We start from the raw sequence: 13,502 nt of genomic DNA on the forward strand, positions 1-13,502 counted from the left end.
TAATATACTCTTTGATGTCATCTGAACAATAAGCCCCTAAAAGTCCATTATGTAAAAGCAAGCATGTACTTTTTTCGCCATCCCGTCCAGCCCTCCCACATTCCTGGACGTAACATTCAATGTTTCTTGATTGGCCAAAAAGGAACAACTCAATGTACTTCTTTACAGTTTAGAGGCAATCACCCTGGTGTGGCCACCAACTTCACAAATGTTCTTCAAAATGTGCTTTTTCACTGACACAGGTGTTCACGCATGAAAGATTTCCATGAACCTTTCCTTTGGATTAGGTTTTCCATTTAGAAAAAAAACAGTTCCAAGGCTATCTTGAAATACTGAGTACAATAAAGCACACTGCTTTCTGGTTTGACATAAAATCATTGTCCTTTTGCAAGCACCTTCCTTGGTTTTTAGCTCTTCTATCAGAAATTGAAAAATAGTAGAGACTGGCACATTCTTGTTTAAATATTGAACATCAAAACTTACATTTGGGCTTTCTGGACTACGTTCAACAATGTGACAGGAAGATTGATTTGAATTTAACGCCTTAAAAATGTCTCGCCTGTTAGCAATGGATGCAGTCGCTGTCCATACGATTGTGGGAACATCGCTTTTTAATGAGTTAAGTTCGCTTAGATTTCCATACCCTGTCCTAAAGGGCACTGCTGTCTGGTTGGATGATTTAGACAGACCTCACTGACTAATGCAGTGTGCTTTGTCGATAGCTATTGCCACCAAAGACCGCCGATGTTGCTAGACATTAATTTGCGTTAGTAGTATAGGAGTTGGGGGTATCAGCGCATTTTGCAAAATGCGCTTATACCAACCCAACTCCATACTACTTTACATTTAATGGCTTCCAACTTTTGATCTCATATTCTTGGAAATCTATATGGTTTATATTTCTGCGAATCTATGCCGTGGCGAGGCAGAATGGATCCAACGCAAAATTTATTTTGGAAATCTATATGTTTTTTAAAATAATACTAAATGATCAAATGGAACATGAAAGAATCACAAAGCGTGACTTTCTAGGAAACACATGAAGTCGATGATGTCATACAATAGGGGGTTACCCCAGGAACATTAGTCATCACGAGATTGTCGTATGATTTTTGAACCAATCATAAATATACCCATAAATTACTCATTTGGTAAAAACTTTGAGTTTGAGATTGAGTTTGAGTTGTGTGATTACAACGAAAAAACATTATGGCTCCATCACTGGAACAGCTTACTGCAAGATTTGAATCTGCATGTGAAAAAATTCAGGACAGTATTATGGTTATTGAAAGTCAAATGGGTCGAGAACAACAATTTACCTTTGATATGAACAGAGAAATATACAGCTTGGAAACAATGGATATCAGTGGTTTTGAGGATGATGTGAATCGATACATTATTGTTTTGAATGAATACAAGAAGATGCTGGGATATGAAAAATCGCGGAGAAGATTGGATTCACAAATAAAGAGTGTATGTGAATTGAAGACTTTTAAAGAAAACTTAACGAATACCCGACGAGGTAAAAGATTGCAAACTAAACCATACGAACGGAAAGAACTCGTCAAAACTGAGTAAAACTTTTCATGACGTCATTTCGTGGGAATGTAGACCGGCATAGCTGCGGTGAAGAATGATGAGTTTAATTTTTGATTACATGGTGCCCGTATGCGTAACTGTTGATTCCGTCTTCTTTTATATATCGTTTGTCATCGAAGCAAGATAATGACACTTTATTAAGCTCATAGCTTCCAAGTTGATGTAAGTTGCTTCTGATCGTTTTCATGGTGTGATGCATTTGCTTGTTATTAAATAGAACCTCTTTATAATTTTTATGAGTGATGTTGTTTTTGATAATATTCTTCTTGATTCCCTTTGCTGTCTTTCCGCCTTTGTCATTGTCTTTCATATATGAATACATTTTCGATCTCAATCCGACGAATTCGGTTATCGGTATGCCTGCTGCCTCATCTTTGAATTTGCCGATTACTTTCTTATTAGTGTTACTATAGAATGGACTGTTTTCAGGGTAGTCGCTGTTATCAAATTTGTCTTTATTGTTCCAAAAGTCTTGATACACATCACTGGTTTCAATTTCATAGGTCAAGCTGTCTGTGTCTGTGAATAATAATTTCGCTTTACTGCCGTATTTTTGTTTGATATAATTGTAGTGGAAATCATACATTAACGTCTTGCTTAGATCCAATATACACATACCCACATATGCCGGCCTGTTTAGGGTTAGTGTTTCTTTGATTTTATGCACTGCCACTAGATTTTCATTAAAGATCTTGCTACTAACATATGTTGGTTTAGCAGCCATTTTTGACAGTTTGTTTTCATCAGTTACTAATCTGACATCTACTCGCTTTCTAATATTTTCCATTGTTTTTCCAAATACACTGTTATTCATAAGCTTGAAGAAGTCTTTCTCAAAAGCATTTTTGGCATTGGTTCTCTTCTGTGTGTTGAAATCAATGTATTCTTTCAACCATGGTGACTGATTGAACTCCAACACTCGATGGACTTTAGTTATTTTTAAACCAAGATCTGTGTATAATTGAAGGTTTCTGTAATGGAGTACGTATTTTTCTTTATTGCTTAATGTAGGTATTAATTTATGAACTAAACCAGTCGATATTTTGTATTTCTTCGCAATGTTTTTGCAATATTCTGATAGCATATTCTCAGTCACTTTTACCTTTTCAGGTGCTAGTGGGTAGTCATTATGCAAATCATGTAGTTCTTTTGGGTATGTTAGGTCTACTTCTAATATTAATCCTTTCTTGCTGTCTTCTTTGTACTTGCCTAAGTCTATATTGTCTATCTGTTTTTCTGTCATCCATCTGAATCCACCAGTTGGTAGGTATTGTGACATAGCCCAACCATACAGATTGTTAGCATCAAGATACATTATATACTTTGAGGGCGCCTTTTCATCATATGTTTTCATGTACTTGTTATTTGCTTTTCCATATCGGTTGCAAATGTAAGAAATACCTCCTCTCATGCCCTTTTCGATGAATTGAAACATATCAATGTCAGTCATAAGCTCCAATTTAATGTCAGTCATCTTTAACATAGCATCCCAGGAAAGCCCAGGACTGGTAAAATAATGACATGGGTCTAATTTGTAGTATTGCAGGCAGGTCTTTCGGAAGTTTTCAAATACATCCGCTAATAGAAGGATGTCAGACTTGAGATATAAGTTATGGTATTCACCCATATTTTCAAGAGAAAATACATCCCATACATTTTGAGCATGTTTGTATTGATCATCTGTTATATCCTCATCATTTAATATACTGTAAAATTCTTCTTTTGGTGGTAGCTTTTCATTGAATTTATCAAAGCTATCCATGAAGTCATATGGGTAGACTCCCTTCTTGCTCATGAAATCAAGCTCTTTACCTTTGAATTTTTGAGAAGTATATATTAATGCTTCTTTTGGTAGGTTGCTCACCAGTTTGTCAAGACTTGAGCTCATAAATTGGAAACTGTCAATAAAGGTCAGATGATTACCAAGCATGAAAGCCATATACTTTTCCATGTTGTTTGGTATGGCATTGATGTTCATTTGACACTTTTCACCTTTCTTATTTGTGTATTTATGCTCTTTGACTATTTCACCAATCTCTTGCATTATAAAATGACTGTCATACCCACGGAGATTGTGAAATATAACTGGAATTTTCTCAGTCAATCTGAAATTTAGGTTACAATCTTGATGTGCGGATCCTCTGTACTGACCAGTCACATGGCAGTGATCTCTTACTCTTACATCAGTTTTATTGTATTCTTTCTCGCATATATGGCATTTATCAGCTTTTTGGAATTTTTCTTCATCATCTTTGGTCATTTTTAATGGTTTATTGAAATATTTTTTCATAACCTTCTTGCAATATTTGACTTCATCCAGCATAGCTTCTATAAATTTGTAAACGGCTTTTTCACCTCTGTAAATTTGTACTGGTTTCGTGTATTTATCGTCATAACAACAAACAATCTTGTAACCGTATCCACAGTCTGTATGCTTCTGATAAGCTTCAGTGAATGATTTGTCATTGTTGGGTTGACATCCATGTATTTTTTCAGTTATGGCTTCGAAGTCGGCATATATTACAAATGGAACTGGTAGTTGTTTATGGAAATTATTGAATTTTAGTATGTTGTCACCTTTTGTTGGCATTGTAATCGCTTGTGTGCCATTCACTTGGATACAGTTTTCTTTATGATCAGTCAATACTCTTTCAGAACTGAAACACTGAAGACAATGCATGCAAAAATGTTTTCTCTCTTTGTGCTTTGTTTGATTGTACATAAACTTGTTGAAATCTTTGATTAATACATAGTGCTTGTTTTCATTTTCTGTTATAAGAAGCAGATTCATACAATCTTCATACTTTTCTTTTGACACATAAATGGGATATTTTTGTTTTTCTTCATAACCAAACACATTGATGTTGATCTCATTATTTTTTTCTATTTTGTTGTACTGTTTGGTAGTCACTGGAAATTCAATTCCTGAGTAATTCAAATTTTGAATGAATGCTTTATCTGATTTTTTTATTCTTTGGGGATCTTTGTCTTGTGGATTCAAATGTCTTATGTGGCACCACCTGAAGCATTCATTATCCTCATTTTTCATGTTTATCAATCCCTTTGCACTTCTGAGTTCTGTGGGTAGTTTTATATAAGAAGATCCTTTCATTGGTTCATATTTTACCACATTGATATAATGATTTTCAACAGATTGAATGGTCCAACCAGATCCCTCTGAAATCCAAACTGCAATCTTGTTTAGCATGACTTGTTTTGACAAAGATAAAGCTAGTTCAATTTGTGTGTCATTTGTTATTGTTTGGGGTTGACTGTTGAAATACGCTGTTTTCATAATTTTTTCTTCTCGCCCTGTTTGCTTTTCAAATGTTACTCTAAGTGTTTCAACAAACTTTAGACCTTTCATTGATTTTAATATTTTTTGATATGGATGGCAACAGCCTTTCTTGTATTTTGCAGTTGCATAAGTGGGTCTTTGCTGTTTTTGATGTTGATTTCATAAGACTTTGTGAACCCTTTTAAAGCTTTGTTCGTTTCTTGTATTATGGTCCTAGGCAATGGAATTGGTTGTTTGGTTCTAGGCGCTGGCACTGGTTTTTTGGTTCTAGGCGCTGGCACTGGTTTTTTGGTTCTTGGTGCTGGTACTGGTTTGTATCCATCTCGGAACTCTAATGGAGGAAGAATTATGTTTTCTTCATAATTTTGAACCATTTGCTGCACACTCTTTCTTGGTTTTGGGATTGGTCTTGTTTTGGTCCTTGGTGCGGGCACTGGTTTTGTGTTTTGTTTTATAATCAATTTTATCAATTCTGATTTACTTAGTTTCTCAAGATCACTCTTGTTCATAATATTAGTCGAGATATTCTTTTTCATTCTCTATATTATGTAACAATCGACATTCTTTTAAGTACTTTATGGATTTTTAGTTGAAACCAATCTGGTACGATTGATTTTAACTGTAAAAATTTGACCAACTATATATTTTCCAATTCATGAATTTTCATATGCAGTTTGTGTTTCTCACTTTTGAGATGCTGATGTTTTCCTCTCATGGCATAATTCTTTCCATTGTTGCATATCACACAATACCATTCTGTCTCACGACCATATTTGTTTTTTTTCTCTTGAATCTCTTTGTCAGTGAATTGTTTCTTTGGACCTCGTTTTGAAGTTTCCATATTATATACAGAGACATTATTCTTTTATATGGTTTTAATCAGAATCATCTTCAGAATCATCTTCAGGTTTATCTTCAGATTCATCTGGTTTGTATTTGCTGAAAGCTTGTTTTATCTGTTGCAACATGTCGTCGTTTATGTCATCGGGATCCATTACAAAGATTTTTTTTCCATCTGTTACCATGACCATTAATTTTTTATTGAAATGCACCAATTTCAATTTAACGGGTGGATGAATGACAGACAACACATCGGAATAAATCAAATCTTCCAAAAAGACTTTCAACGAAGGCTCACGAATTACATGGGACATTAAAGCATTGAATAATGATTTTGGGTTCATATACAATAGGATTATATTAGTTTTTCACTTCATCCTTGTATCAATTTCAATGGTTTCAAAAAATCGCTGTACCTTTTAAACTCTCTGAACAAAAAATCCATTTTGACATCTATGATGTGAAACATTTTCCCGATTTCTTTCTTTGGTCCTCCTGTTTTCAATGCTTTGATCAACAATGGTACTGCTTCTGAATGAACATAATGCATATAACCTGCGTTCCTGACCACTATTTCACAAATCATTTCTGTGATCACTTTTCTTACAGCCATGGTTTCAATTATTTCGCTTCCTCTGAATTCCATATGTTAATATGTTTTATATTTCTTCATCAGATTCCTGGCTTGTTTCCTGCGAACTGCTGCAGCTTTCTTCAGATAGACTCTCTTGCGACGGTGACCAATCGGAATCTGAACCAGAGTCTTGATCGCTCTCATAATAAAAACCAAACTTTTCTTCATTTTCGAACTTGTCCATATATACATGTACTATATATTATTTTCTTATATATTTATCAAGGTGCGTTTGTTTCACCACAATTCATATGTTTTCAATGTCTTTCAATGGTATCCAACTGTTGAATTCATCACTGTATCCCTTCCATTTTACCAAAGCTTGTTTCTTTTTATAGTCTCTTCTAATGACTTTATCAATACGAAAAATATCCTGTTTAGCTTTCAATAATTCAGGTTCATAAAAACTGCCTTGTATCTCTTCACCTCTGAGATCTTTTAGTTTGTATGTTATTGGATTAGTGTTTTGGTTATTATCAACTGTAAACACTTCTTCGGTCCAGTTTGGAGTATATCCTTTATCGAACGCATTCCGTTTATACTTGGATATTCGAACCTGGTCACCTGTTTTGAATTTAGGTTTTTGTTTTAATGTTTCTGTATCACCATATAGATTGAAGTAAACGGTTCCTTCATTCCTCTTGTTAGATGCTTCAACGGGTGTCATCTTTATGCTTGAATGTTTTGTATTATTATACTGTTTCACCAGTTTGGGTAGCATATCGAGATACATTGTATTACCTTGAACAGTGAACTGTTTCCACATTTTGGATTTAATTGTTCTATTCCACCTTTCAACCACCGAGGATTTCTCTTCATTTTCAGTGGAGTACATATGTATCTTATTTTTCTCTAACAAGTCCTTCAAGTGTTTGTTATAGAACTCTTTACCCTTGTCAACCCATAAATATTGTGGTCTTCTACCTTCCTTGAATATTGTTTTAAATGCTTCAGTGACAGATTCACCTTTCTTATCCTTCAATGGGACAATCCAACCGTATTTGCTGAAAACATCGATAACCATAAGAAGATACCGATAACCTTTATTCCATTTGCTAAACTGTTGCATTTCAACTAGATCACTTGCCCATATTTCATCGATATGATTTACGATTACACGCCGCCGAGTAAAGTTGCGTCTTATAGATGCATGTAATTCATCTGCTAATTTTTCTTGCCAGTTACCCGACGGCTTTTTCCGTTTTTTGAAACTCCAAGACCTAGTTTCTGCTTTGTATTGATAACATTTCTTGCCAACCAATGCCCCCATTGTCTTTCATTATACGGTACGTTGTCTAAAGCTTGAACCATTTTTCTATCTGCTTTGTTTTTACATTTTCTGTCATCCTTGCAGACGGAATAATCAACATCGTGTTGCATTGCTATTGCATCAGTTTTTCCAGTGGGCATATCATATATTTCCAATATTTGACCAGTTTTTGGGTCATACTTCAGTTGATTTTCTAAATCATTATAAGGTCCGGTGTAATGATGCCCAGGTAATGTCCATCCGCCTTTTGGTTTCGGTAATTTACCAATAGCTTTGTGAATGTCAACAGCACCGCCATCAAGATCTTTTCTGTTTGTTGTGTATTTTTATTCGGTCTTATTTTCGTCGACAATTGATCGAGAGCTTCAGATCCAACTTTATGAAGTAGAGGGTTCATTTTTCTCAAACCATAATCGATTGCTTTTTTCTGCAATTTTGGGTCTCTCATTAATTCGGAACCATAATATCTTCCCATTTCAACTGCTTTTTTGCCAAGATAAGGTACTCCTTTTGTTAGGAACAATTCAGTTCCTGTATTAGCGATATCACCAAATAAGCCCGCTCCCAACGGGCTATTCAGTTTCCCTGTTTTTTAACGAATTTGGTCTTTGTAATACCACATTCAGCACAAGTGCAAAAGAACATTAGTCTACCATTTTTGGCTGTTTTGTAACCTGAAGGTTCAACACATTCGGTTACCTTTTTCTGTTTTACACAATATGATTTCATAATATATATAAGTTAGATATTTCTAAAATAATATTCGATGAATCTCTCATTTTTCATTGTATCATTTATGTCGAATACTTGCAATAAATCATAATACGAATTACCCTTATTCATTTCATTTAGAAAGTATAAACAGAAATACCCACAAGTTGTTGTTTGTATGTTTTGTATCTGATTGTTTTGATGTAACAAAGTCAGATTTTTCTTTTTGGCATGATTTACGATCTCTTGAAATGGGGGCATACCAAAACTATCGAAATAATTTATCACATTGTCTTTGACATATGTTGCAACCCAGTGAGATCCTGACATATAAGCTGGTTCTAGATTGTAGATAAATAACGCCTGTTTATGGTTATGTGGAACATTTTCATCTCTTGACAGTACATCATTGATCGGTATATTCAAATATTTGCACCATTTTATCAGATCGTGGTTGGACATAGGTATTTTTTTGTAAAATTTTGGTTTCACAATATTGCCCCCAAAATGGGTATGCCATTGAATGGACTGTTTTTTCCTAATAGTAACCCTTTTCCTTTTTTGGTTGAGGATGTTTTTTTTTTTCTACCATTACCAGTCACATATGGCGGATAACTGTAAAATGGAGGGGGCATTCCCATTCTAGGTGCTCCTGTACCATCCTTTTTCGACGAAGGTGGTCTACCTACCCTCGGTGCTCCTTTCCCTGTAAACAGCTTTTTCACCAGATTAACAGCCATAGGAATTCCAACGGAAGCCAACAGAGTTCCTAGAAATCCACCTGATTGTGTTTTAGTCGGTGTTATTTTGACGCCAGATCCTGTTTGAGCCGCATTCATTATGTCTCTTTGCTGTTTGGTTGTAAACATATTCAGATATGGCATCAGTTGATTGATTGCATTGAAAGGTATCATCATGGGTAATGGCATAGCACCACCTTTTTGACCAGATCCTAACAATTTTTTGGCTCCAGCTTCTGCCAAACCACCAAGAGCACTCAACCCAAGGGTTTTACCAATTGCTGGTAATGCTCTCATTCCAAGTGACAATACGGTACTCAAAAGACTTCCGCCGACTTGTTTTCTGATATTAGTCTTAGCAAGCTTGATGTCCATTCCTTTGTTCAATTGTCGATTTTTTTGTAATCTTTTTTTTACCATTGCTGGAACATAAAGAGTGTCGTTTCCATTGAGAGAATCATTTGTCAGTCTTAGAACAATTGTTTCCCTTTTATGGTAAGCATTACTCAGATTCTTTTTTTGATTATCTGAAAGTCTTACGTTGATTTCATGAAGTTTAGTCATATAATATATGTTATATAATTCCCGTTACAAATAAATATGTGTCATTTACTTGATTTCATATTACTGTTTCAGTTGCGGGCTTAAACTATCACCAATTCATTACCCACCTTGTCAATAACAACCGACTCTTCGTACAATACAACTGCATGGACATTGAAATCTGCTGCACTATTGGCACTTATTTTATACCTGAAAATCAACTGTTTAGGGTCTCTTGTTACTTTTTCTGTTTGATATGACAGATCGAAAAAGATTAGTGGATACAGGCTGTTATAATTGGCAAGATTCAACTGGGTTCCGGTGTTGTAATCATTTTTTCGCATTGCATAAGACATCAGATCATTGAATATTCTCACTTTGCTTTCACTGTCATATTCTGTTTCTGGGTAGAAAACACCATTGCCATATTCGAGTCTGCATGTTGTTAAATAACTGTTTGCGTCTGCTGCATTTAGTTTGAAGGTATCAAGTATATATGGATTTTGAGTTGCAACTCTGGTTTTAGCCCGTTGTAGATAAACAAAAATTGCTTTGACATTGTCAATACTGGAAGAAATCTGAAAAAAACCACTGACTCTAGCAGGTGCTGACACTGCATATAGTTCACGCTGATATGTCCATTTGTGTTCTTTCATGAAAGAGCTTACAAATTTGTCGTACATACTGTCTTTTGGTGTTAATTTTGGAACCCATAAAAGAAATCTGTTCAAAACTACTCTGCCGGCATCTACTCCTCCTGCCATATTGATGAGTTCATTGTCGTTCTGGAGATTCAAATTGAATTGTAACTGCATAGGAACCAACATTTTATCCTGCAACTCTTCAAAAAAACTGTAACGATTGAGAGGTATGATCAAATTCACATCTTTTGCTCCTCCCGTTCCATCATTGTTGGTAGCTTGTGTAAGCACTCTTCTAGATTCATATCCTAAATTAGTATTGGCTGTCGTATCATTTGTGTCTAAATACCAAAAACTGTTTTTACCGACTGATCTGCTGTAATCATCAGAATATTCCAACAGATTCTTCACAAAAGTGACCTTATGTAGATTGTCAGTATCGTAAACAATTTTCCCAGCACTTTTAATCATCATATGTGAAATCAATGAATGAGATCCGTTTATCACCGTTATTCTATCGGCTGCTGCATAACCAGCTCCATCTGCTATTTTTTGTAACTGGAATTGAACCTCGAAATAAGCATTGTACCAATCATAGAAAGAACTCCGGTCGTTGATGGTGAATCTATAACCGTTCTTTTCTTGATGTTGATTATTTCCAGGGGCTCTAATTACATCATCAAGTTGGAAACGCACCAACTCATTTCTTTGCAATAATTCACTTGTTCTAAAAGCCATTTATACTATTGTATTATATAATTTTGCTGTCATGTTATTTATTTGAAAAATCTACGCCTTCTTCCAGATCCGGATATCAATCTATTTAGTATCATGTCAGCGCTTTCATCTTGCTGTTTCTGTTCAATGGGCAAGGATGGAACAATTGCTTTTTGTGTTGGTGTTGTGGCTCCTTTTCTCAAATTTGCTAATTTTTTCATTATTAGGTCTCCTGACTTTTCTGCCACCGTCTTGCCAATTTTATCACCTGCATGGGAAACCCCTGATTCTAATGCCTTCTTTGCTAATGGCTTGGCAAATTTCTTGAAAACAGACGATGCCACACTCTTCAATGGTTTAAAAATGTTGTCTAAGATAAGCCCAGACCCTTTATGTTGAAATACAAATTTACCAAGTTTTGGGTGGTAAAACCTCTTAAATTCATACGGTTTCATTATACTGTTACATTAGATACTTTTTAAAATCAGCGAAAAAGACGTATCTGCTCCATTCAGATCCACTAATCTTCTTTTTCCATCTGTTATCATGATTCTGATTGATGAAATTGTAGTTTTGTTCACAGGATTAAATGTAACTCTTTGTGGTTCGAGGGTGAAGGAGTAACTTGGTTTTAGTACACTGGTTGAGAATGAATAAATAATGTCTGTTTCTTCACCGTCAACTAAACTTTCGTTTACCAAATCGCAATGAATATTGAGTACGTCTGTGTCTTGACTGAGATTTGGCACTCTTGGTCCAATATGCGTTCCACTTGCTAATATCTTTTTGTCGAAACCGATCAGTTCATTAAAATTACTTGCTCTTAAATCAAGTTGGTAATTTGCAGCTAATGTAACCGTGACTCTGAATGTTGTTTCGTTGAATTCAAGAGTTATCGGATACGTATCACCAGTTTTCGTCACATTTTTAATATGTCTGTCAAAGTCCGTATAATTCCATACCCCAGCTGGAAAGGTAATGTCCTTAAAAGTTGAACCATTATCGGAGCTGTATTTGATTAATTGATTTTTGTACCCAGCATTGACATTGAACCAAGTGAATGACATGTTAATGACTCTGTTAAGACCGATAACGTATTGCTTATTATTGTCTAGAGTTACAGGTCTGGTGAAATTTGTTGTAAAATCTTCTGGTTTATTATCCCCTTTATTTTTCACACTGTAAGATGATAAAACTATCTCTCGTTCCATTATATAATGAAGTTACATTAAATTTGGAAATATTGTTTGTATAATTTACCATATTGTGATTTGTTAATTGTTGTCATTTTCAATAATGTGTCCAATATAGAAACACCCATATTTCGCATGTCAATGCTTGTATTGCCAGCCAATATCTCACCAATGATTAAATCCAATTTTTTTATGAGTTCTTTCGGTTTGTTAAAAAATATCACATTGCCACCTTTTTGTTTTTTCCTACCAGAACCTTCCATTGTTTTCATTTTGTTTTGATAATGTTTTATGTATTCATTCAGAGTTCTCATAGCGCGATCCACTCTTTTGTTTTCCTCTTGCCTATCAGCTTCCGTTATATTCCCACTTTTGTATTGCTTTGTAACGTTTCCTTTGTAGGCTTTCAATTGATTTCTTTTAAATTTAGCCGCATTGACGATCTTATTGAGATATTTTTTGTTTTTTCGTTCAGTCATTTCTTGTTGATTTATTACCTTTTCAACAGAATCATAATTTGGTATACCAAGATCACCTAATATCTCATTTTCCATATCTTCTTCATCCATTCCATAATCTATCTCATCGTCGTCATCATACTCTGGTGGTAATTCTGGTTCTTCAGGAAAGTACTTAGGATCAACATACATCTCTTTTTTTCCTTCCAGAAGATCTTGTAAAGACTCTTCATATGTTGGTGGTTTTGGCACCAGTTGTTTTTCTTGCTGTGGCAAAACAGGTTGTTCAAATAGATCACCAAGATTCATATCTGGAACTTCATCCTCTATATCAATACCGTAATCAGGAACTTCTCCTTTCTTCAGTGGTCGTTTTTTCCTTGGCAACCTTAAAGCCTGATTACTATCAATAACATCATCTAATTTACTTGTAATTGGTTGGAATACTTTTGAAAATCCCTGTTGACTGGTCTTCTGATCAATATCATGCTTTGTAATTGCATTATGGACATAATTGATCTTATCCCCTAATTCAGATTTACTCTTTGCGAGTTCTTTCCACTTAAGTAAACTCATTTTTGTTATATTATTACTTTACATAAAAATGGAAATTCATATATAAAAAATAACGTTTTACACTATGTTGAACACCATGTTGAACACCATGTTAAACACCATATTATCGAAACAATATACCCATATGATATAAAAATGAAGATACCTAATTATGATACTGGCGACGATGTTGTCACAAACTTCACACAACTACATGATTTTATGCCTGATCGATGCTTCCGCATGCTCATTTGTGGACCTTCTGGTTCGGGAAAAACAAACACACTGATGCATATGATTCAC

General features: G+C 34.9%; 1 protein-coding gene across 1 annotated transcript; it reads right to left on the reverse strand.

Moving 5' to 3' along the window:
- Nucleotides 1–9,736: 9,736 nt before the first annotated feature.
- Nucleotides 9,737–11,014, reverse strand: LOC138017135 (uncharacterized). The gene has a single exon (XM_068864327.1). It carries the CDS (start codon nucleotides 11,012–11,014, stop codon nucleotides 9,737–9,739), a length of 1,278 nt encoding a protein of 425 aa, XP_068720428.1.
- Nucleotides 11,015–13,502: the final 2,488 nt, after the last annotated feature.

Source organism: Montipora capricornis, chromosome 9, assembly GCF_036669925.1.
Source record: "Montipora capricornis isolate CH-2021 chromosome 9, ASM3666992v2, whole genome shotgun sequence".
Classification (NCBI taxonomy): Eukaryota; Metazoa; Cnidaria; class Anthozoa; order Scleractinia; family Acroporidae; genus Montipora; species Montipora capricornis.